This window comes from Marmota flaviventris, chromosome 1 (genome assembly GCF_047511675.1).
Source record: "Marmota flaviventris isolate mMarFla1 chromosome 1, mMarFla1.hap1, whole genome shotgun sequence".
In the NCBI taxonomy this organism is placed as follows: domain Eukaryota; kingdom Metazoa; phylum Chordata; class Mammalia; order Rodentia; family Sciuridae; genus Marmota; species Marmota flaviventris.
This window is the reverse complement of record NC_092498.1, coordinates 22,505,067-22,529,635: the sequence shown is the minus strand read 5'-3', so window position 1 is coordinate 22,529,635 and position 24,569 is coordinate 22,505,067. Positions and strand designations below refer to the sequence as shown.

General features: G+C 52.5%; 1 protein-coding gene across 1 annotated transcript in view; it reads right to left on the bottom strand.

Moving 5' to 3' along the window:
- Podxl (podocalyxin like) overlaps positions 1–24,569 on the bottom strand; it is a 71,161-nt gene that overhangs the window by 29,843 nt on the left and 16,749 nt on the right. Inside the window, exon 2 of the mRNA XM_071607417.1 lies at positions 17,005–17,623. Coding sequence (XP_071463518.1) covers positions 17,005–17,623 — 619 coding nt within the window. The remainder of the gene's footprint in view (positions 1–17,004; positions 17,624–24,569) is intronic.

Sequence of the window (24,569 nt, the reverse complement as noted above, 5' to 3'; positions counted from 1 at the left end):
TAATGAGAGCCTGACAAGCGACTCCAGAGAAGGCAGGGAACTAAAATGTATTAAAAAAGGCCGGGCGCAGTGGCACACTCCTGTAATCCCAGCTGCTCAGGAGGCTGAGGCAGGAGGATGGCAAGTTCAAAACCAGCCTCAGCAAAAGCAAGGCATTAAGCAACTCAGTGAGACCCTGTCTCTAAATAAAAAACAAAACAGGGCTGGGGATGTGGCTCAGTGGTCAAGTGCCCCCCGAGTTCAACCCCCAGTACCTCCCAAAATAAATAAATAAAATATACTGACCATCCCGAAGGGCCAGGTACTTCTGTCTAGTACCTCACTTAACTCTGAAAATGACAGGAGGTATGTGACACCACGCCATTTTGAAAGTGAGGAGTCCCTGGGGCTAGAGGAAGGGGTGGGCAGTGTTTGAGGTGGGGGGCGAGCTTCCTGTTGGGCAGGTGGAAGGTTTGCAGGTGGGTGCTAGCGATGGCTGGGAGCTGCTTACTGCACTGTCACCTAAAAGAGGAGTCAAATGGTACATTTTATGTTATGAATACTGGACCACAAAAAAAAGTAAAGAAACCAAGGTGGAGAAAGGTCACCTGACCTATTCAACACCCAGCAAGTAGGCAGTCGGGTCACTTTGGGGCACCAGCCTCAGTGAATGGCTTTTTTGCCTCTGCACCTGCACTGTGTGGGCAAGGAACTACCCCCTCAGTGGTCTAATGACAACGTGACACAGTAAGGTACAACAAGCACTGGCAAACTGTTCTGTTGGTCTGTTTACTAGCTTGTCTAAGCTACTCAACTTTGCCATTGCAAGCCCAAGGGCAATCACTGTCAGGTGTGGTTGTGTCCCAATAAAACTTTATTCACAAATTCAGGCAGCCAAGCATTCAATCATCTGCTAACTTTTTTTTTTTGGGGGGGGGTATATGAGGGGGGTGCCAGGGATTGAACTCAGGGGCACTCAACCACCGAGCCACATCCCCAGCCCTATTTTGTATTTTATTTAGAGACAGGGTCTCACTTCACGGAGTTGCTTAGCACCTCACCATTGCTGAGGCTGGCTTTGAACTTGAGATCCTCCTGCCTCAGCCTCCTGAGCCACTGGGATTACAGGCGTCTGCTAACCTTTGATATATAAGATCCCTCCGGGGTCTGGGGCTAGAAGCCTATTTCTATCCAGCTGCAACAAGTGCCACTCCTACTAGCCTATCATGAGAAGCCCAGCCACATGACAACAAATGGCAGACAATATGTCACCAACAAAGGAAACAACACCCCAAATGGTTACCTGTTCAAAAACAAATTAAAAGGCAAAAATATGTTCACGAATCTAAACATTCCACCTCCAGTAAGAGACATCAGGAGTGACCATGGCAAGATGGAGATCTTACAGAGGTGCCCTCCCCTCTGTGCACAGAGGTCACTGCTAAGGATTTGGGATACAGAGGAGACTGTGACCACCTCCCTAATATCCTTGGAACCTGCACAGCACCCAGTCTCAGTGGACGCCCAACAACTGTGTTCCAGGGACGGTGCCAACAGATGCCTCGCGGAAATGCCCAGTGCCAGCTGGTGTCGGGGCTGGGGGCTCACAGCAGCCAGATCAATGCACCCAGCTTGCTCTTCCCTTCCCTGCTCCTCAGTGGGTCCCTGCTTTTGGTCCCCACAGCAGCTCACCTGAGCTACCAGGCTGGAGCCTGATGGTGCGTATTGAGCATCTGCTGCCTCCACAAGTTCACGGAGGTCCTGGGAGAACATCCCCTTCCCATCCATCCATCCATCCATCCGTGCTGAGGATGGCAGGCAAGTGTTCTACCACTGAGCCACCTCCCCAGCCCACCCACTTCATAGAAACAAAAACCAAAACCATTTCATTGACATTCAGAACACAGTGCATACCACAGCAAAACAGGGAGTGTACCTCAGAAGCCCACCCCAGGTTCCCCTCCATCCCCCAGGTTAATCACTATTCTGATACAAAGCATCACGTTAGTTCTGTCTGTTTTTAGATTTTGTATCAAGGACAGCCTGGTCTTCTTCAGTCCTCTGGCTCTGGTTTCGACCGCCCAGTGTGATCTGCACCCGGCGTGACCGGTTCTTCTCCGGGTGCAGACTTGGGGCCTACTCGTGCTCAGTACAGCATTCTCCTCTGTGAACATGTCACTGGGAAGCATTCCACTGCTGATGGGCATCTGGGCGGCTTTTAATTTAGGGCCATCATGAATAGGGCTGCCATAAGCCTTGCAGACTCTGACTTTGGGGAACATCTACGTGTACTTCAAAGAGGTCAGTGTCAAGGCTGGGCAGGGCCGGGTGCTGTGGTCCTGCAGAGCGTGGGGTGAGATGGGGCGGGAGCCTGGTCCAGTGCACACTGCGCTCCACCTCCAGGCCTCCTCACCCAGGGTCCCAGGCCATCCCTGTGCAGGCAGCTCCATCTGCTCTGTGCGTCAGACCCACTTCCTGGAGGGCATCTGTCACTGTGGCGACAGGTACAGCAGAGCACTCTGGGGCCAGGGACTGCTCTCCAGCAGGCCACCCCTCCAGCTCAGCAGGCCTAGTTCCACATACTGCAGAAAGGGGTGGGGCTCCTGGACCTTTGCATCCCTTCTAGAAAGTAATCAGAGGCCCAGGACTGGCAATGCCTCCCCACCCTGTTCCCCTCAGACCCTGTGACAGAGTAACGTACAACAGGGGCCAAACCCCACCCTCAGTCCCACCCCTGAGCCCCTGAGCAGGAAGCTGCTAAAGACATTCCTTGCATTGCTCGCTAGTGTAATTCTGAGGCCGGAGGAGGAGAGGCAAGAGGAGAGCTTGGAATTCTGTCAATTGTGCCATCAAAGGCTCGGGCCCTGCTGCTACCTGGGGCTGAGTTCACCCTGCCTCCTCTGGTTCCTTTCCCCCCCAGCCTCTGCTCCCATCCTGTGCCCCTGCCTGTCATGGATGGTCCCAACAAAAGGTGGGGGCTTTGTCCAGGGGCTGACAGAACGCCTGCCCAGGGAAGGGGCTAGGTCTTCCTGAGTTGGAAGGAGTGGACTAACCTCCTTAAAACAATACCCTTCCAGGGCCTCCTAATCCCTCCGCCTGCTGCAGACCATGTGAATCCTGATCTGTCTGGCCGGGCAGGGCGCCCAGGAGCAGCCAACCCACTGCCAGCAGGCGGGCAGGGGCAGGCTGGTGGCCAGCTGCCCCAGCTCCCCTCACCTGCCAAGACAGGCTGCCGGACAAAGGTCAGGACAACAGGACAGCACCTGGGGGAGGTGACAGAGTGCCCTTCGCCCTGTCTTCAGGTCAGTTTCACTGGCCACCTGTGTGTCTTGTTACACTGATGACCACTCTGGGACCACAGGGCAGAGGTGTCAATGTGCTCTTGCTCACACGCTGGAATTTTCTATGCATTTACCCATTAAATATCTACCTCCATCACTGGCACTCTTCAACTTGACAGAGGCTCCCCACATGGGCCCAGACCCTGAGACAAGTCCCTCCCTGCAAGGAGGTATCTTTACTACGTTCCTTGTGCAGACGGGAGACCTGGACTGGGGACACAGGTGACTAGACCAGGGGAGACCCCACAGCCCAGGTCAGGGAGGCGGACTGCAATCCATCCCCTGGGAAATTCACAGGCTCCACTTCCACAGAACCTTCTCTCTTGTTCCCAGGGGCCACTCTGGGTTTGGAGGTGACGATCCCACCGCCGTGGAAGAGGGGACTTCTAGGCTGTCTAGTGCGCCACTTCCTCCCTCCCCGTACCGTGGCTGGGCAGGCAGCCCTCCTCCCAGGGGCGCCTGCTCTGCGACCTCGGGCACACACACACTTCCAGAGCCATGGCGCGCACACATTTGGCACTGGGCTCTTCCCTTTGCAGTAAGTTCAAAAACAACCTTGGTAAATATTTTTCTGAGGGAGCACACTGTCATTCCCACGCCACCTCCCGCCTCCCGCAGCCATGAAAGGAGGCAGATGTGTGGTTTTCTCGGCAGCCCCAGGAAACCTCTAGAGGCCAGCCTCCACTGTGGGCCTGAAGCAAACAAGGGCCGGGGACCAGAGGGAAATCCCCACACTCACGGCTGTGGGATAGTCGCCGTCCAAACCCAGAGTGGCCTCTAGGAAAGAGCTGTGTGAACTGGAGCCTGTGAGTTTCCCAGGGAATGGCCAGCTCCCACCTGGTGGAAGCCAAAGGTCACGGCCACCAAGTGTGGCTTTCCAAATTTCCAAACTGTGTGCTCTATCCTGGAGAGCAGTCTCTCCTTCCAGCAATAACACCTGTGTCTCCGGGCGCGGTGGCGCACGCCTGTAATCCCAGCCGCTCAGGAGGCTGAGGCAGGAGGATCGCGAGTTCAAAGCCAGCCTCAGCAACAGCAAGGCACTGAGCAACTCAGGGAGACCCTGTTTCTAAATAAAGGGCTGGGGATGTGCCTCAGTGGTTGAGTGCCCCTGAGTTCAATCCCCAATACTCCTTCCAAAAAAAAAAAAAAACACCTGTGTCCTTACTGCAGGATAATCCACAGTGGGGTGGGGGGGATGTTCCCCAGGCTAAATACCTGTATGCTCAGGGTGGGCTGGGGACTCATCCAGTTCTACAGCTATCACCCCATTTACTCGACAAAGTAAGAAAAATAAAGCCCAAACTCCATTACCCCAGCTCCCCCTGTTCCCAGTAGGTGAAGAAAACACATGGCTGCCCCCCACCCCCCCAGGGTGCACAAAATCTGGCTTTCTTTGGTGAAGCCAGTGGAGTTTGGGGCCTGCTCTGGGGGAACAGAGGTCTGATGGGGAGGGACAGATGGGGGCGGGGGTGTTGCTTAAAAAGAACAAACAAACCAAGTGAATGGATATAACCAAACAATTGAGGACCGGCTCCCCCATCTCCAGGAAAGTTAAAGGCAGGTTCCTTTTAAACAAAGCCAAGTCTCACCCTGTTTGAGAGCCAGGGCCAGCCAAGGAAGCCCGCTTCCTATGGGCTCCACCTAGGAAGTGAATCAAGAGTCCCAGGCCAGCCCTGGTGGAGCCAGGTGTCCAAAGAGCTGCACACTCATGCCCTAAAAGTGGTCCAGGGGGCTCATGACATGTGTGTCTTTCTCCAGACACTGGGGAGACCCCTCTGTAGCTTGGCGGTCAGGGAAGGGGCAGGCGAGCTTGGGTCACTGAGACTATTTCTGAAAGCAGACCTGAGGGCAGCACCTTTCTCTGCCCCCTTTGGCCACTCCCAGGTCCAGAACATTCAGGTGAAACTAAAGTGGACGGAGCCTACATAGAACCCTGAGAGGTGACCCTGGTACGTAGTGAGTCCCCACCATCTTCCCTCCCTGGAGTCCCATCTGAAAGGTGGCAACCCCCTCAATGAGGACCCCCTCAGCTGCAGCAGGCCAGCCCCACAGGACTTCAGAGACCATAGTCCAGGAGCCTGCTTTTGTTTCTCTTAAGCCTGGTCCTTGTGGTACAGTGACAAGATGCTCAAAGACACCCAGGTAGAAGAGCTGACACCAATGCCTCAGGATGGGGGAGGAGGGGACAGAGCCAGGCACGGAGCTACAGAGAGCCCAGAGCCAAGCTGCGGTTGACTCCCAGTGCTCAGGATCCAGTGGCTGAATATGCTCCCTCTTCCTTCAAGGCCACAGGCAAGGGTATGGCGGGGCACACCTGAACTTGGGAGGCTGAAGCAGGATTCCAAGTTCAAGGCCAGCCTCAGCATCTTAGCCACATCTTGTTTCAAAATAAAAAATACAGAGGTCTAAAGGTGCAGCTCAGTGGCAAGGTGTCCCTGGGTTTAGTCTCTAGTACAAGAAAGAAAGAAAGAAAAAATTTAAAAGGCTAGGGATGTAGACTGCTGAGTGTGGTCCCAAGTGTGTGTGTGTGTGTGGCAGGGGGCAACTTTCCTCTCCATCCTGGGTTTGTAGTTTGTAACATCAGAACTAGGGGGACCCTTGGCATCACTGATCCCACCCGGTAAGGGAGAGATGGCAATGGAGGGTCAGTGCTAGGTCACCCTTCCTTGGCCTCTATGTCCACCCTCAAAGCAGCTGTGCTAGCCGGTGGGGCACAATGCCCATGGACACCTGCCTTCAGCTCCTGCCTCTTCTCCTGGCCACTGGACACAGAGGGAGACAAAGAGGAGAGAGGCCCCAGAACACATGGGGCAGGGACACATGCCCTCCCACGTCATCCAGGACCTCACGGTGTCCCTGGCTGTCCCCAGCAGGCAACTGCCTCGAGGACAGCTTCCCCTCCAGCCACCCCTAAGAGCCTAGAGCATCAGCACTGTCTCCTCCTAGGTGTCCCCTCCCAGGTTACCTCAATCTGTGAACCCCGTCCACAGAGGAGGAAACTGAGGCCCGCAGAGGAGGCCTCTGACTCAGCATGTTCAAAGGGACCACCTCCTTCTCTGCAAACCTATTTTCTTTGTCTCCCTTCTCCACAGTTCAAACCCCAGCTGGCATGGACCCTCCTGCGTTTCGTCCCCAGTACTGCCACCAGTCCCCACACCCCACCTCACACCCTAAGCCAGAATACCAGGGAACCCCAGGAGCAATGATGGCTGGTGTGTGGACACAATTGCCTTCAAACGCCTGTGGGATTCACAGATGTGATTTTGTGGACAGGATCCGATTTCCAAGTTCTCCCAGGAACAGGGGAAAGACAAAAATCAGGTGCCCTCAGAATGAGACGCTACTTCATGGAGGTCTCTAAGTTGGGCCACGGGGCAAGAGTGCAGGTGACAGCAAAGGCCTGGGGAATGGGTGCAGGTGACACGACAGGGCCACTGCATTTGCCCAGAGTCACTCAGCAGCGCTCCCTAGGGCTGGGATGCAGGGCTGTACCTGGCTGAGCAAGAGACCCCCTCACGCACTGTCCCACCTGGGGAGGGGTGCCCAAGTGTTCACTGCAGCCAGACAGCGCATGCAAACTGGTGGCTCCTTGCAGCCACTGTGCGGCTCTCAGAACTAGGACAGCCTCCAGGCGAGGCGGTGAGATGCGTGTGCTCCTTGGGTCTTTGCTCCGTCAGCCCTGCTGAGCAGGCTATGGAGCGGCTGCGGCAGAGCCAGGGCAGGGCGACAGCGTCCACAGCAATCCACTGCTCCAGGCTCCTGGGGCAGCAGGCAGATGGCAGGATAATGGGACTCAGACTGAATTTAAAACAGAAGCTGTCAGGGTCAGAAACTCCAACAGCAGCAGGGGACAGAGGCACAATAGGAAAGAAGCAAGCAGCGAACCACAGAGATCAAACATCAAAAGCACATTCACTCAGAGCCACAATTTTTTAAATAATACCTCCATGTCTGAGAAGTAACAGCCATGAGGGGACCACAGGCCTTGAATGTCACTGGTCTCTGGTACTTCTAGTGGCCACAACCTCCCATGGGGTTTCCTATACATTCCCAAAAGGCCCTCTGAGGTTTCATTTTCATTTCAACAGGGTCTCACTTGGCCACCACACCCAGACACATCCTTGGTGTGTTTCCAGTTGATGCTTTTTCAGTGTGGTCAGTGACACAGGGCTGTCTGTGTTTTAGCCTGTTAGCCCTGGGCAAACTGGGGCAGTTGGTCACTCTACCCTCATGTGGGCATTTCCCCCCAAATTTCCTGGGGACACCAGGGCTTCACAATGGTGGTCCAGAGGACTTTAATAGCCAGGCATGGTGGTGCACACCTGTAATCCCAGAGGCTCAGGAGGCTGAGGCAGGAGTTTGAAGCCAGCCTCAGAAATGTAGGGAGGCCCTGTCTCAAAATAAACCATAAAAAGAGCTGGAGAAGCCGAATATGGTGACACATGCTTGTAATTCCAGTGCCTAATCCCAGTGCCTTGGGAGGCTGAGGCAGGAGGATCGCAAGTTCAAAGCCAGTCTCGGCAAAAAGTGAGGCACTAAGCAACTCAGTGAGACCCTGTCTCTAAATAAAATACAAAATAGAGCTGGGATGGGGATGTGGCTCAGTGGTTGAGTGCCTCGGTCAATCCCCAGAACCCATCCCCCACACACAAAAAAAAACTGACCCTGAGTTCAATCCCCGGTACCCAAAACAAAGAGGGGATGTGGCTCAGTGCTAGAGCACCCCCGGGTTTAACCCCTGGTACCAAAAGAACAAAACAAACAAAAACCAGGATGTTAATCTACCATCTGGAGAAACACGTGTGGCCCCCTGGTTACAGTGAATTGGAGAACATTTTAATACTGGCTCTCTGCAAACCAGCACCACTGTTGGGCCTCAAGCCCCAGGTTAAAGGTAGCAACAGCCCTACTCAGGGGGCATCTCGGGGCATAGAAGACCACAATATGCACTGGCCTTCCAAGAAGGGGAAGAGCAGAGGGCATTTCCAAACTCTTGGATCTCAGTTTCCTTTTATTTGGATAACAATTCTTTACTCGTGTATTAATCATTCATGGAGAGCCTATTAAAATCTTGAGGAGTACTACTGTTCTTTTTGGACAGCTGGGTATGCAACTTGCTTTATAGAGCACAAAAGTAAAGCCAGAAACTCATATGGGGGCTGGGGTTATGGCTCAGTGGCAGAGCGCTTGCCTAGCATGTGTGAGGCACTGGGTTTGATTCTCAGCACCACGTATAAATAAATAAAATAGGGCTGGGGATGTGGCTCAAGCGGTAGCGCGCTCGCCTGGCATGCGTGCAGCCTGGGTTCGATCCTCAGCACCACATACAAACAAAGATGTTGTGTCCGCCAAATACTAAAAAATAAATATTAAAATTCTCTCTCTCACTCTCTCTAAAATAAATAAATAAATAAATAAATAAAATAAAGGTCCATTGACAACTAAGAAAAAACGAAAATAAAAATAAAGCCCAAATGGGTTGGGTGCAGCAGTACACACCGTACTCCCAGTGATTTGGGAGGCTAAGGCAGCAAGTTCAGGGCCAGTTTCAGCTACTTTGCAAGACCCTGTGTCAAAATAAAATATAAAAATAAGCAAGGATGCAGCTCAATGGTAAAGTGCCCCTGGGTTCAATCTCCAGCATCAAAAACAAAAAGACCCCCAAAGCACAAAATCTCACTATTTGGGTAAACCGAGGCATAGAGCATAGTCCCCCTGGGTTTGTGCAGATCTGTGAATACTTCCCACCTTCCCTTCCTAGCTCCCTCCCACTTCTCTATAAGTAACTACTCCTTTCCCTGGTCCACATTAGATTGTAGTTTCAGGTACCTCCTCCCTGGCCACCCCCTCCCTGAAGAGGAAACCGTGGAGCTGGCTGCAGAAGAACCGCCGTCCCCTTCACTGTTCCGCCGCCTGGCTCCTTGACATCACTGGGGATCTGGTGCCGGAGTCCAGGCAGAGTCAGTTGATGCCAGGAAGGAAGCTGCTTCGAGGAAGGGAGAGGGAGATACCTGGACCTTTGAGCAGGTCAAGGTGTGCAGCAGGCCTGGCCAGAGGAGCTCAGAGGCCTTATGGGAGCACTGGTCCAGCGGGGGGGAGGGCCACGGAATGTGAGACAACAGTGAACCATGTGATGGCACAACCTCAGGACTGTAGGAAAGGGCCGCAGGCTGGGAAAGCCTCTGTGACTCAATGCCCAAAGCGGAGAGCAGCGCCCCCTAGAGCTGGGTGAGATGCATTGGTGTGGGGGCTGGGAGAGGTGGGAGCACAGCCTGGCTGCCCTCATCAGAGACTGAGGTCTGCAATTACCTGTCCCCCAAGTGACTGGCCATGGAGCAGTAACTAAATGGTAAAGGACCTCAAAGGAGAAAGCCTGAACCTTCAAGGTCACAGGGGATACTCCACCGTGGCTTAGAACCTCGCTTTTGCTGAGGCTGGCTTTGAACTCACGATCCTCCTCAGCCTCCTCAGCCTCCAGAGCTGCTGGGATTACAGGCATGGGCCACTGTGCCTGGCTCTTCTCTTCTTTTTGACAGTAGAACTTTTTTTCTCAAAGGTACTCTTCGTGGAGACGCACGATTCAGAACAGGGAAGGGTAGGGCTGCACCCAGTGGGTGGACATGAACCCTGCCCCTGAACTGTCCTACTCTCACACTGCCCCCAAGAGTGCACCCCAAGGTCTCAGTGGCACCTCCACAATACACCTTCACCAGGAGGTAAAGTCACCTGCTCCCAGCTGCTCTCACCAAGGGTGCAGAGACCCAACTCCTCAGAAGGTGTCTCCCTGGGCCCTGACCTGGCCCACATGGGGGTAAGAGGAGAATATGAGACTCAGGGACACTTCTTCCCTACCCAGAGGCCCACGGGGAAACCCAAGTTGTCCAGTGCCTGCCCTGGGCAAGGCCTGGCTCACGGGGAGTCTCCAGGGCCCTGGCTGGAGCTCAGGGCTGAGGGACCGAGTGGGAGAATCCAGGTTCTGCCTCCTCAGTGCCACGAGGCCAGAGCCTGAATACTGGGCAAAGCCGGGCAGAGCTCAGCCAAAGCGGGCCTCAGCCTCAGCCCACAGCGGAGGCTGCTCACTGTTACCCTCCTGCAGGGGTGGAGTTGACCTGGCTACCACGGGAGGACTGAGGGCAGCCAGAAGCCCAAAGTTTTCAGGGACCAGCTCTGTGGTAGCGTTTGCCAATCATCCACTCCAACATCCACTGTCTGATGCTCCTTTCTAACTGAGCCATTGACTTTTGGTGAGGTATCTAGGTACCTGAAATAAAAATTACTCTAAGGAAAGTACTCTTTCCTGCTTCCCTTGCAGCTAGATGTGGACATGTAACTAAGTTCTGTTCAACAAAACCTAACTTGTGTTTGGTTTTTAGGAGAAACCCTCCAAGAAGGAGCTGCAGCCTTCTTTTTCCTCCCCTTTTCCTGAGGGATAGGACCCCAGAAGCCATTCTGAGCCATGAGGCTTTATGTTAATCATGCAGAAGCACCATATCAGCCCTCTGAACTCCCATTACATGAGAAATGTAACTTCTGTCTTGTTTAATCCACTGCTTATTTTTTCTAACTATTTTTCATTTTTAGGTGGACATAATATCTTTATTTTTATGTGGTGCTGACGATTGAACCCAGTGCCTCATGCATGCTAGGCAAGCACTCTACCACTAAGCCACAACCCCAGCCCCCCCTCCTGCTGGTTTTAATTACTATAAGCAGACAAATCAAGTCCTAGTAAACAGCAGCCCTAATGCTCCACTGAGGGATCCTGAGCCTGAGCCTGCTGCACAATCCATAGCCCTCCTTCTGCCAGGAGTCTCCTGCATGCTCTCATGCCCACCACCCATTCCTCTTGAGACCCAGGGGCAGCCCTGCTTGCCACCTCCTCTCTTCATCTAGAGTCAGGTCAAGAAAAGAAGTTCCTGCCCCCGTGGAACCTACAGTCTAATGGTGGGCGGGGGGCAGGTAGGGAAAACAGAAAGAAATGCACAGACATCAGGTAAAAGTAGCTAGGGAGAAAATAAAGCAGAGTACAGACACAGGGTGTGTGCAGGGAAGAGTTTTACGCAAAGCAGCCCTGGAAGGCTTTTCTGAGAAAGTGGCCTTCAAGCAGAGGTAGAAAAGAGGAAGCCCTGTGGACACCTGGGAGAACAGCTGGTGGTATGGGGTATACAAGCCCAGGTCTGTGCTCAGCTTCCCCCCTCTGGACTGGGCGGTGAGAGATACATATCCAGTGGCAACCTGGTGCCAGCCCAGGCGAGTGCACGGGGGCTCCTGCATCATCCTGCCTGAGCAGGCTGGCATGGGAATCAGGCTGGATGGAGACTGTGGGACCTGGTGTCTTGGACCAAGCTCTTGTGCATTTCAGCCAGGTGGCTGTGACCTCACGCAGAGCCAATCACAAGTGCCCCCTCATTAGGCCTGGTCTTGCCACCACTGTCCCATCTATCCCAACCAAGGTCAAGCAGCTGGAAGGTTAGAGATCAGACGTGTTGGCCCAGGTCTCCAGGGACCTGGTTCTGGGAGGGCCCCCTGCACCCCAAACCAGGCCTGAATGCAAGCCACACTCAGCCACTCCTCAGAATTCTCCTCCCCTGGGCTGAGGCACGCAGCCTTCCGGCCATGACAATTGGCGGACGGGGTGCCACCCCATGCCCTGGCCCTAGGGAAGTGCGAGGTGGCTGACCTGAGGGGAATAAGGCTACAAAGGAAGAGAGGGTGGTGGTAGTATGTGTCAGGGAGAGGGGTGGGAACACAGGGAGGAGAGAAAGGACTGGGGGCCCAGAGGCCAACTCCAGCTGCGGGGGGTCTGTCTGGCCACTGCTGTGGTGGTACAGGGTGGGGTCAAGGCTGAGACAACGTAAGAGCTTGGGATGTGGGACACGAGGGCAGGGGCTGCTCCTGAACTTGCAGGTGGCTCTGTATTTGGGTGCTGATTATCCCCTAGTAGTTCCTGACCACCTACTTACTGCAGGCACTGTGGACACTACAGGCTTACAGGCCTCGATGGGAGAGAGACTCAGTCACAAGGCACAGCAGCCAGGAGCTCTTGGGGAGCTTAGCTCTTGAATAACGCGGTGGCCCCAAGCCTCAGTTTACCATGACGTGTGGAGGGGTGGGGAGAGATTTGAGCAATCTAGAAATTTCCTCATTACTGCGATTCTCCCAGGAGAGGACTGGCCCTGAGACAGGCTCCGTGTCTAGTTATACAGCTGCCCACACCTGTACACACACATCTGGGAGCCACCAGGAACTCTGGGCAAGTGACCCACTTTGCTGGCCTGTTCTACCTCAACTGGAAAAGGAGCAGGTTACAGCAGATGACTTCCAGAAGGCTCTGAGCTCTAGAGCTCTGTGCCCTGTGGCTGTCAGGCCTATTTAGAAATGGTCCGGAAATCACCCTTTGCCAACTGGCTTCCATTCTGAACAGCCAGCAGGCTGCTGCGGGGAGGAATCTTATGGGAAATCCTACTGCAAATATGAAGAGGCTCCTCAAAATAGATCTTTGATGTAGACTTTCCCGAAGGCTTTTCTTACAGAGAGAATACCTTTGTCTTCGGCGGCCCCTGAGTGTCACCATCCCAGGTCTGCTACTTCTTCCGATCTTCTAACGGCCCAACAAGGGTATGGGACACATGATAAAAGAGAGATTTGTCCAAATCCATGGTGTTCCAGGGAACAGGACGTGACAGGAAGCCCCACCAGCCGAGCTCCTTGCCTCACACCCCGTGGGCACAAATAGGAAACGACTGGAGCTGAGGAAAGAGCTTTTGGCCCCAGGTCTGCAGAGTCCCCAGGGGGCTCAGGCTCAGGCTGGCGGGTGAGGGGCAGGGACGGCCTCTTTGTCCACTTCTATGGGAGCAACTTCCATTCCAACTAGAGCACAATCTGGCATTCCACAGACCTGAAGAGGGCCCTGAGGCGGGAGCAGCCACTTTCCTGAGGGGTAAAGGACATTGGCCTCTCCTTCCCAAGAAGGGCCCCAGCTGTAGACACGGCTCCTCAGACCTCCCACTTGGAGTCTGGGGTTCTGAGCAAAGCACTGAACTGTCCTTCCAGCAGCCACCCTGTCACGGCAGCCCCAGTTCCAAGCCCACAAGCCCTGGTGCCCAGCAGCTGCTCCTGACAACTCTGGCTCCTGCAGAAGGAGCCCACCAGCCAGGTTCCACCGCCCAGGACTCAAGCTGGCCTGGGACGCCCCTTGCAAGAGCTGAAGCCAGGGGCTGAGGGCAGCTCCCTTCAGTTCAACGATCCAACACTGAAAACTCCCGGGTCGGTGGAGACGAACACGGAGCTGACCCCACCCTTGAGGGACTCACCACACACAGGACCATGGAACACCATGGAACACCGTGCAGTTCCATCTAGGACACCAGGGAAGCCTCTAGGACACATCCCGCCCTCCGGCCCAGGCCAACTCTAACCCACAGGGCCCCTTCCTCCTTCCCCTCTCAGCTTCCTGAGGGCAGAGGCATCAGAATCAGTGGCTTCAAAGTGGATTCCTCAGAGAAAGGCAGGGGCGGGGAGCAGCCTGCAGGGTTCTCCCCACACCTGTGGATTGCCTGATCTAGGCCCAGGGTGATCCCTAGGGACCCTTCCTGGGATGCGTAGCTGTTGGCCTTACCCTCTAGATCTAGCCACACTGCCACCTGGTGCCAGTGTCTTTCTGACACTCTCCCCTCAGGCCTGGCCTGACCCAGGTCTGCTGACTCCTGCCTGACAGACCCCTCTCCCACTCAGTGCACCTCCCCCCACCTCATCCCATGGAACCTTCTCTCCAGCTCTGAGAGTTCAATTCTCCCCAAAGCCCTCCTGAAGTTCACTGACCCCACCTTAAGGTTTCCCATCATGTTCCCTCCTAACCTGCATCTCCCCCACATCCTACAATTAATTTCCCCTCTGTCAGCCTGGGAGGATGTCTCCCAGCTCAAGTTAGCACTGTTTACATCAAAATCCCTATATGAAAACTTTCCCTCCTCACTGGGCATGGTGGCCTGTAATCCCAGGAGGCTGAGGAAGGAGGATTGCCAAGTTCAAAGTCAACCTGAGCAATTCAGATGTCTCTTAAAAAAAAAAAAAAAAAAAAAACTGTTTAAAAAGGCTGATGATGTGGCTCAGTGGCTACGTACCCCCAGGCTCTTGCCTAGCATGTGTGAGGCACTGGGTTCAATCCTCAGCACCACATAAAAATAAATAAGTTAAAAGAAAAAAACTAAACAAAACAAAGAAAAAGAAAAACTTCCCTTCTTCCCCAGGGGTCCCGACAGGCAATCTTACCCCTCTTTCCCAGGGGTCTCCCTCTCCCCCACTGGGCTTCTGTTTCTCTCACTACGTACAGACTATACCCACAATCAGCAGAATCCTGATGCTTGAGGTGCCTCAAATTGATCGGCACTCAATAATCAGACTTTATTAATCATCACTACTTTTGCTGCCCAGGAGCTGAGCACAGAGCCAAATCTGTCCAGGTTGTCACCGACAGGGCAAATGTGAGGCAGGTCTGCAGTCACTTTACAGGAGGAAACTGAGACTCAAAGAGGTTCACTATCCACAACCCACATAGGTCATCTGACCCTAAGTCTGACCCCTTTCTTGTGCCCAGAATTTACCCATCAAATGCCTATCAGAGTGCTGTTCTTTCAGCAGCTTGGGGAACACGGAAGCCCAGAAACCTTATAATGGGGAAACGAGATCCCTTCCATTTTTTATTCTATCTCACGTGTAAGAAAACGCAGGTTTGGAGGTATGACTTGCAACGTCAAGAGGACATCAAAGCAAAAGGCCCCGGGCTTAATGCTGTTTACCTTGGAGACCCCCATGATCCACCTGTATCGGAAGGTAAGCTGGAGGGACAAGCTTAGTTAGGAGACTCACCACTGTAAACCAGTTGTTTTACATCAAATCACAGAATTCCAGGGCTCAAGCCAGTCCACTGAAAACAGCCTGATGGAGCCTCCCCAGCTCCCTAGTGTGCAAATTGGCGACGGCAGCAGCAGCAGCCCCCCTGCCACTGTGCACTGCTGAAGCACCTCACACTGTAATAATGGCATTGGGGGGACTGAGCACCCAGGGCTGGGAAAAGCCAGGTGCACTGAAAATAAACATGGCAGTGTTTGTGGTGGGGTGTGGGGGTTATGGGCATTTTTGTATGTACGTATCAAGCTCCCACCATGGCTCATCTCTATCCTGGGCTTGGGGAGGGTTTGTGGCAGCATAATCTGAAGCATCTCCCTCTTCAAGAAAGAACAGTGGGGGTCTTAGCTCAGAAGCACCATGAACTAAGCCATTTGGCTTTAAGGTAGTGCTAGAAGCCTCCCTCAGGGTTGCAAGCCACTACCTCAAGAACAGGGCTAAGGGGAACCAACACCCTCCAGCAACTCCTCAACCCTGAGGGTTGTGCAAATCTGCAGAGACAGCCATCCTAAAAATTCCTCACAATGTGTCCCCTCCTGCAGGGCCATATACCCTATCCGATTGGGAGTGGCCTTCCATTTCAGACCAGGCTAGAGTCCAGAGCCATCCAACCACTGGAAGCCTGCGTGATGTGAATGCCAGCCCTCCCGCACCTCCAAGGTTTGCTGAGATGCTGAGGAAACATTGTACTGCCATCTCATTGTCCCTCCACAGAATCTAGTCCCAAACGCAAGCACCTTCAGCAGCAGAGTCCCTTCCCTGTACGGACTGTCACCAAAGTCATCCTGTCCCTAGGGTGGGAGTCTGCTTTCCACTCTTTCTCCCTGCAAACAAGTGCTAAGGTGACAATAATATGAACCCTGCCTTTCTCTTAGACTGAGTCTGTGGCCATTTGCAGGGGCTTTGGGACACCTGCTATGGTTGGGTTTGCAGCCATTGTTGTCTCTCCAAAAGAAAGTAACACTTTGCTTTTAGAAGTAACACAGTGAGGGTGTCCCTGAGATGCAATTCTCTCTTTCATATAAGCCTGTACAATCTCTAAGGTGTATGTAAGAGCAGCTCAATCCTCTTTCAGTAGAGAAGTTCCTGTTTTCACAAAGGGGCTAGAGGGAGTCCCACCACTCTGGCTATGCACTGAGAAGGGATCTGTTCCTTTGGCAACAGGGCGGCAAGGTCCCCATTCAGACCAGTGATTCTGGGACTGTGGAAGGTCCACTTACTCTCTCCTCTACCAGCTCCAACAAGGGCTCAGGGGTCGAGCCTGCACACCCGAAGAAATCCGTGAGCCAGAAAGCCACCGCCCGCGTGGGCCCATACTGGAAGCTTATCACCTGCTTTAGGGACTTCCTCGTGAATCCTTAGCAAGCCGCTTTGCCTAGAATCAACGACTGCCAATTCTGTCCCTTACCCGCTCCAACACAAGAAGGAAGCGTAATCCGACCCTGAGGGTCCCGCGGTAGCGTGGAGCCTCGCTATGCCCAAAGTTTCCCTTCTCTTCCCCGTAAACCCATTCAGCTTCGGGGCGCCCGTTTTGCCACTGCACGCTCCAACGCCCGCTCCAGGAAAGGCTGAGCTAATCCACGCTCAAGGCGTCTGAGGCGATCTGGGTTTGGAGGGGGCGTGGATGTTGCAAGGTCAGGCTCTGCGTGTGGCCCGGGCGCACAGTGGCTGCTCCGGGGTCGGAACACGCGGCGCAGCGGGTTTCCCTGTAGCCCTGCCGGGCCGGGGGAGTAGGAGCCCTGCACGGGTCTCAGCGGAGCCTGGGCTGGCTACTCACTGTCATTCTGGGAGAGCGACGCCGGCGGCAGAAGCAGCAGAAGCAGCGCGGAAAGCGCCAGCGCGGAGCGCATCGTGCCCTCGCCTCCGGGCCCGAAGCAGGTGGCTGCGGGGTTGGCGCAGGGTCTGTGCGTCTGGAACGTGGGCGCCGCTCTGGGAGGCCTGGCGGTGGCTCCGAAGGCCTGGCGGTGGCCCCGCACTCTGGAGTCGTGCTCCGGCGGCCCCTCCTCCCTGCCGCAGAGCCGGGTTGGGGCGCAGAGCCAGCGGTAGAGGAGCAGCGGCGGCTGCGTCCGGGCAGTGTCTGAGCGTTTGCTGCTCCGCCGGCGGCTGCGGCGACTCCCGCCCCGTCCCGTCCGCGCCGGCCTCTGCCCCCTCCCCCAGGAGCGCGCCAGCAAGCCGCAGCGGGGCCGGGCGGGGCGGTGGCTGGGCGGGCGCTGGGCCGCGAACAATGAGCAGGGGAGGAAACTCCGCCCTGGAGCGCAGCGGGAGGGGGAGCGCGGGCGGGCCGCCCCTAGCCAGAGGGTGCGTGTGTGTGTGCGTGTGCGCGAGTGCGTGGGGGTGGGGGGTGCGGTACTGGCTGGGAGTTCCCGCTGGGCAGCCTGCCCCGACGCTGGGATATCCTGAGCAGTTTTTGGAGGGATCTGATGGGATCTCCCACACCTCCCGGACCCCAGGAAGTCTTAAGCGAGGCAGACCCCCCAGCCTTCAGTGTTAGTTAGTGGCCTCGCGTGCTGTGGCACTTGCTGCAGCTACGCCCAGGAAGCGCGTCTTCCACTAGGCAGGTGGAATTCACCTGCAGGCGGGCCGGATCCCGCACGACTTCTGAGCAGATGTGTGGTGCAGGATGCGCACCCTGCAATCTGGATCAATTTATTGCTTAATCTCTCCAAGCCTGTGTTCCTCCCTGTGAAATGGGTGATGGTTTTTTAAAAGGCAAAATTTTTAGGGATTAATATATGCCAATCTGTGTTCTAAGTGCTTATATTCGTTAATTAACTTATTCTCACAACAGCCCTATTTTAAGCTTTAATTTGAAGACAGGGAAATTGAGTCAAAAAGAAGCTAAGAAATTTGTTCCGGATCACATAACTGGTAAAGTGGCAGACTGCCTCTGAGAGTAGTTTGGGGAAATGCTTTGTACGGTACCTGTCATGTAATAATTGCTCGATAAGACTTAAGTCATTCTTGCTGTGTTAAAACAAAACAAACAAACAAACAAAAGCAGTAATAGGGGCTGGGGTTGTGGCTCAGTGGCAGAGCGCTTGCCTCACAAATGTGAGGCACTGGGTTCCATCCTTAGCACCACATAAAAATAAATAAACAAAATAAAGATATTGTGCCCATGAATAACTAAAAACATTTTGGAAAAAAATTTAAAAAGCTGTAATAGAGACTTAGGGCTTTGGAGCCAAACCAAACTTGGGCTCAACCCTAGGTGTGCCAACTTATTCTCTTCATCCAAAAACTAGGGACTTAAATATGATAATGCAGGAAAAGCGCTTAGCCTAGGGCCTGGAACACGGGAACCCTCAATGCTAGAAGCAGCTCGTGTTCACCGTGAGGATGAGAGAAATTGGCAAACTCAGGGATAGGGAGTGGGAGTTGGAGAATTCTATTAAGGCGAGTTTACCCAGCGAAAGAACAAAGAAGCCACCCGCTTCCCCACCGTCACCCTACCCCCCCCCCCCAGCTGCATTTAAAAAACAAAAAATACTGCTTTGGGGGATGCAAACCCAGTAACCTGCTGCAAAGGAGGCACAACAGTGTCGCCCGGATGAAGAGCTGCAGGGGGAGGGGTGATTAACACTGGAATCGGGGAAGGCGTAAATTTGTCTCACGTGACTCCTGGGTTGCTAATCCCGAGTCTCTCTGCCAGATGGGGCCTAGTGGGGGGATTTCCCCCCCATCCCAGACCCAGCCGCGTCCTAGGGACTCTGGACTCTGTAAGCTACTCAATTCGATGGCGCGCAACCGCTGCCCTCAGGGCCCCGAGTCCACGGATCTACTAAGGAAGCGCGGGAGCTCCGGCTGGGGTTCGGCGGCACTTGGCCTCAAGCTTGGGAAGGGCTGACCGGCTGTTTTCATCAGGAAGTTTCTGCAGGATCGTTCTGGCCCCATTTTCCACGCCACATATGGGAAATATGGGAAAGACAAAGGGTGTTCCCTCTGAATACCCTAGGGGTGTGTGTGTGTGTGTGTGTGTGTGTGTTATCTGATGTTTTTTTAGTGTTGTTCCTCTGACATTCGTGCCAACAAAAGGCTCGCTTCTCATCTGAAACCAAACAATACTTTTTTAAAACTAAGATTTAATTTTTTAAAAAAATCGTATCCTCCCTGACTTAAGCAATGTTTTTACACTGGTGAAATCAACTCTAAAAACTCAGAAGCGATCACATTAACTTTGCAAAACTTGGAACATTTAAAATCCACACACTATTTAGGGTTGGTCTCATGACCAGATGAGCAGATATCTGGACTCAGTAAATGAGCTACTTACTCTCCGTATCTGAAGACAACCTTGTAAGAATTGTGCAGGACTGTCCCTGGGATCATAAAGGCCTCCCAGCTTCCCTACAACAGAGCTTCAGGAAAGAGGCAGTCTGGCTTTAGAGTTCACCTGTGGTCTGTGAGCAGAGCTGTCCCCAGGTAACTGGCTTGTGCCACTGGCCCCATTTAACAGTGTGCTCCAACTAATGAGCTTGCTGGCCCAGAACAAGAATTTGTAGTTGAAATAAAAAGCCCTTTATAGATGCTATTCCACAACCTTTCTGGGATTTGTTGCATTTTGGTTATTTGTATACATGTGTTAACTCCCCTAGTAGACTTAATACTTCTTACATGGGGTCCTCCTGGTTATCTTTTACTTTCTCAGATCACCCAGAAGCACATCATATATAAGATATAGATACTGAATGCAAGTGTGAATGGGAGATGTTACACAGGAACCTATGGCACAAGGCTTTAAATGGTTTTCCATCATCTCTGGCATGCAGTGTTAGAGGTCATGACTCTTGACTACAAGTGTAATTTGGTGATGTTGCTGACCTCATCCCCAAGTGCAGGCCCTGTAAGTCCTGTTGATGATCCTTATCCTGAATAACTTTTGATGCCCCATCACAACAACTGGGGTGAGACAGAGCCTCCCTTCCCCATTCACATCCCTAATAAAAATTAAGTGCACACATTTAGCCCTCCAGAAGACACTGTACCAACTCCTAACTCATAAGAAGTCAGGGATGCTTTTGCTTTTGTTGTGCTGGGGATTGAGCACTAGGCAAGTGCTATCACTGAGCTATATTCCCAGCCCTAGGGGATGGTCTTACATTGGCTTTCTAATCATTGGCATAAGAATTCTCTGAGGGTCAGAGCAGTGTTTTGTTTGCCTTGGAATCTAGTGCCCAGCAGGTCACTGACCCCAAGAAGGTGCTTAGTACCCAAAAAGCTGAATACCTGAAGAAGTATTTGAATTTTATCAACAAGATTGGGCTTTATCTGACTGCAGAGTTATGTGATTCTATGAAGATCAACTGGAGTCTGATCTGGGCACCTCGCCCCACGTCATGCCCTATGTCATTATTATTCAGGCACATCTACCGTCACAGTCAGAGTGTGCCAAGTCTGAGCGCCACACTGAGAATGCAAACACAGGCAGTGTAGCCTCCACCTCTAGGGAGAAGCAACACCCGTACACACACATGGCTAGCTTTTGGTAGGGGCTGTGATCCATGGTGCAGGCAGACACACAGGCAGCAGAAAGCAAGACCACCCATCAGCAAAGACTCCTGGAGGAGGGACATGGGTCTCTGAGGAAGATGAGGACTTCACCAAGGGAAGAGAGAATGAATGGGAAGGCATCCAGGCAAGTGGAGCCACAGGGAAAAGCAAAGAGTTGAGATCAGCAGAGATTTTTTCCTAATCCGAGCACAGGTGGTGTGAGATCAATGGGAAATGAGCCTGGAGAGGTGCATGGAGGCAGGATCTTGAAGACCAGAATCCCTGAAGAGTTGTAAAGAGGGAGGGCAAAGCCCACTTTCCACGTGATCAAGATCATTCTAGTTGCAGTGGGCTTCGGGACCAGAGAATGGAGATGAGCAAGGGCAGCAGTCCTGAAGGCCTTGAACTTGGGCAGTGGTGGCAGGAGAGGAGAGAAGGGGCTGATGTGAGAGGTATTTGGAGGGCAGAAGGATGTGCACGGTGGGCACAGTGTGCGAGGTGTGTTGAGGCAGACAGGTGCTGCAGGGGTCCAGGCTTCCAGCATGGGTGGCTGGGGGATCATCTGAGTGCGGGGTTGGGTGTGAGAGGGAATGGCATTAACTGAGACTGGAGATGAGGAAAAGAAACATGGAGAACGTGATGAGTCCAACTTCAAACGCGTTGACACTGAGGCCGTGCGGCACACTCAGGGGCCCCGGTCTAGACCATAGCAGGAGCAAAAGAGGTGCACCGTGGAGATGGAATCACAGGGTTGAAACGAAAGAAGCCTGAGCCTGGCTCAGCCCCCATGGTCCACTCCAGCCTGCTCCCTAGACTCTCTGAGCCCAGGGCCATCTTCCCATTGCTGGGCTCATGCAGAGGAATGAAACGGCCTGTCTTTAGCTGCTTTCAACCTGGATGCTGACCAGGCCAGAGCCCGCACCCACATGGTGCTGAGTCGAGCTTCACCTGTATCCTGGGCAGGATGGCAACACCTCACTTCTTCACTTGATGGAATTCTCATAAATCCAGAAAGGGAAATGTGTTACCATTACCTGGTTATTCAGACGAGGAAGGGAAAACCTTACTTCCCTGGCATGCACCCGAAGATGGATGTGACTTTGTCATGTGGCTTCCTCCTTGGATGTTGATGTGGGGATGCTGCATCTTCAGACAAGGTCTGAGCACCTCGAGGACAGAGCTGTGTCCCGCTGCCCTCTGAACTCTGGGTGGTGTCTGGTGCTTGCACCTGCACCTCTCTCCTCTCCTGCCTTCCCTTCACCTGCCACCAACCCACCAGAGTGTTGGCCTCAGATTCAGAAGTGACCGTATTCATTACCTGCTCAAACTCTTCAACTTTCCTCTTGCCCAGCTTCCCGAATGTGGTACTCAAGGCCTCCAAGTTCTAGCCCCAATTAACCTTTCCCTCTTCCCTCCCATTGCCTGGTAGGTGGCCTTTGAGTCTCAACTCTGATCTTTGAGATTTACTCTCAAGTCTTTGCGGATGCCAGTCCATTCAAAGGCTCAGTTATGGTGTAGCCAGTTCTGATCTGGCCTCTGCCCCTCAGGCCAGAAATAACCATTTCCTACCTGAGTAACCTTTGCCTTTTATTAGTGACTTAACCCACTGTCTGACTTCACATGTTTTGTTATAGACTTCTAGTTCTTCCTTTGAAGGCAAGAACCTCACTTACTTTATTTATTTATTTGGTACTAGGGATTAAACCCAGAGGCTCTTTACCACTGAGCTGCATTCCCAGTCTGTTTTTTATTTATTTATTTTTCTTTTTAAGACAGGGTTTAATGGTGCTAGGGTTGTGGCTCAGCAGTAGAGCACTTGCCTCGCATATGTGAGGCCCTGGGTTTGATCCTTAGCACCACATAAAAATAAATAAATAAATAAAGGTATTGCATCCAACTACAACTAAAAAATAAATATTCAAAACAAAACAAAAGATAGGGTTTTAAGTTGCTTAAGGCTTCACTAAGTTACTGAGGCTAGCCTCAAACTTGTGATCTTCCTGCCTCAGCCTCCCAAGTCACTGGAATTATAGGCCTGCACCACTGCATCCTGCAGAATCTCACTTTATTTCATGTGCATTTAATACTTAACACAGCATCTGGTAAATAAGTTCTGGATAGTTAAATACTTGTGACTTTGTCCATTTTCTGTTGCTACATCTGAATCCCTGAGACTGGGTAACTTATAAAGGATACAATTTTATCTAGCTCCTAGTTTTGGAGGCTGGAATGTTTCAGAGCAAAGGTGCTGGCATCTTCTGGACTTCTGTTGAAGGCCTCTTGCTGCACCATTGCATGGCAGAGGGCATCACAGGGCAACACGGAGCAGGCACGCTAGAGAGAGCTCAACTTGACAACAAGATAACTCATTCGCCCATTCATGATGGCAGGGCCCTCCTGACTAATCACCTCCCAGAGTCTCATCTCTCAACACTGGGGATATGCTGCATTGGGGATTAAGTTTCCATCCATGAAATTTGGGGAAACGTTTTAACCATGGCACGCACCAGGGTCTGGTCCCCAACCCTGCAAAAATGAATAAATAAATAAGTAGTTGTGTTTCTAGTCTTTGCCCAGCTATCCACTTGCTTTTGGCTTCAGGAAACTCTTTAAGTGTTCATTCCTTATTAATCACATTGTGAATAATAGCTGGAGTTTATTGATCCTCACCGTGGGTGCCAGCACCAAGCCAGATGAAAACACAGCCCAGTTTAATCTTCACAACAGTTCCATGAAGTAGGTGCTATCATTAATCCTGATTTACTGATAGGGCATTGAGGCTCTCGTGGGAAAGTGCCTAAGATCACACAGCGGAGTCAGGATTCACCCCCTCCAGCCTGACTTCTAAGCCACTCCCATTCAAAGAGTGAATGAAAGTGTTGTAACTGCACACTGATGTTCATTGTACCACTGTTTGGCTACTGTGTCTCATAAACAGTTAAAAGATGAAATGTCTGCCCCTGGGAGCAGACAATATAGGATGCAGATGAAGCCGACCTTGAGTGCTTCCTTGATACAAGGAAGTGATTGGTTGACCCACACCCCTCCCTTGTACACAGTCACACCAGCCCTACCCTGTATCCCCAACAAAACCCACCCAACCCAAATAAAAGTGGACATGGCTCAGCCTCACAGTTGGCAGTTACTTAACCTGCTTCATACAATGCACAGGAGACCATGCCTTGCATCCAAGTTAGAAAGTGCAAAAAATTGGCTTTGAATCACAGGACCCTTCACAGATACAGGCTATTTCCTCCACCAGTAAAAATCAGAAATTGCTTCGGCCTGAGGCTGGGGCTCAGTGGTAGGGCGCTCGCCTAGCATGTGTGAGGCACTGGGTTTAATCCTCAGCACCACATATAAATACATAAATAAAATAAAGGTATTGTGTCCAACTACAACTAAAAAACTATTTTAAAAAAAAATCAGAAATTACCACAGCACCCCCACATCATCTTCATGCTATTGTTCACCTTTCCGGGGGTTTTCTAAACTGTCTTACTTGGTTGGTAATTGTTAAAGATTTGTATTCACCTTCCTGGTAGTTTGGTGAACAACACCCAGGTTTTAGGTAGCCCCATTATTACTTCCGTCTTGGGGTACACTTTCCATTGGGGAAGCTTTGGGTACGTGGGGAAAGTCAGTAGTTCAGGTGTTCTTCCTGCCTTCGGAATGAGTACCACCCAGCAGCCCTGCCAGGAGCCCCAGGGGACAGGGCTGCAGACCCTCAAAGGTAAACACACTGGCCAGATAGGGACAAATGACAGCAACTGGAGGTTTAGATTTAGCAGGGGACGTTCGTTCCCATGACTTCATGAACCTCTGAAGCATTGTTCCTCCCCATGTCACAGG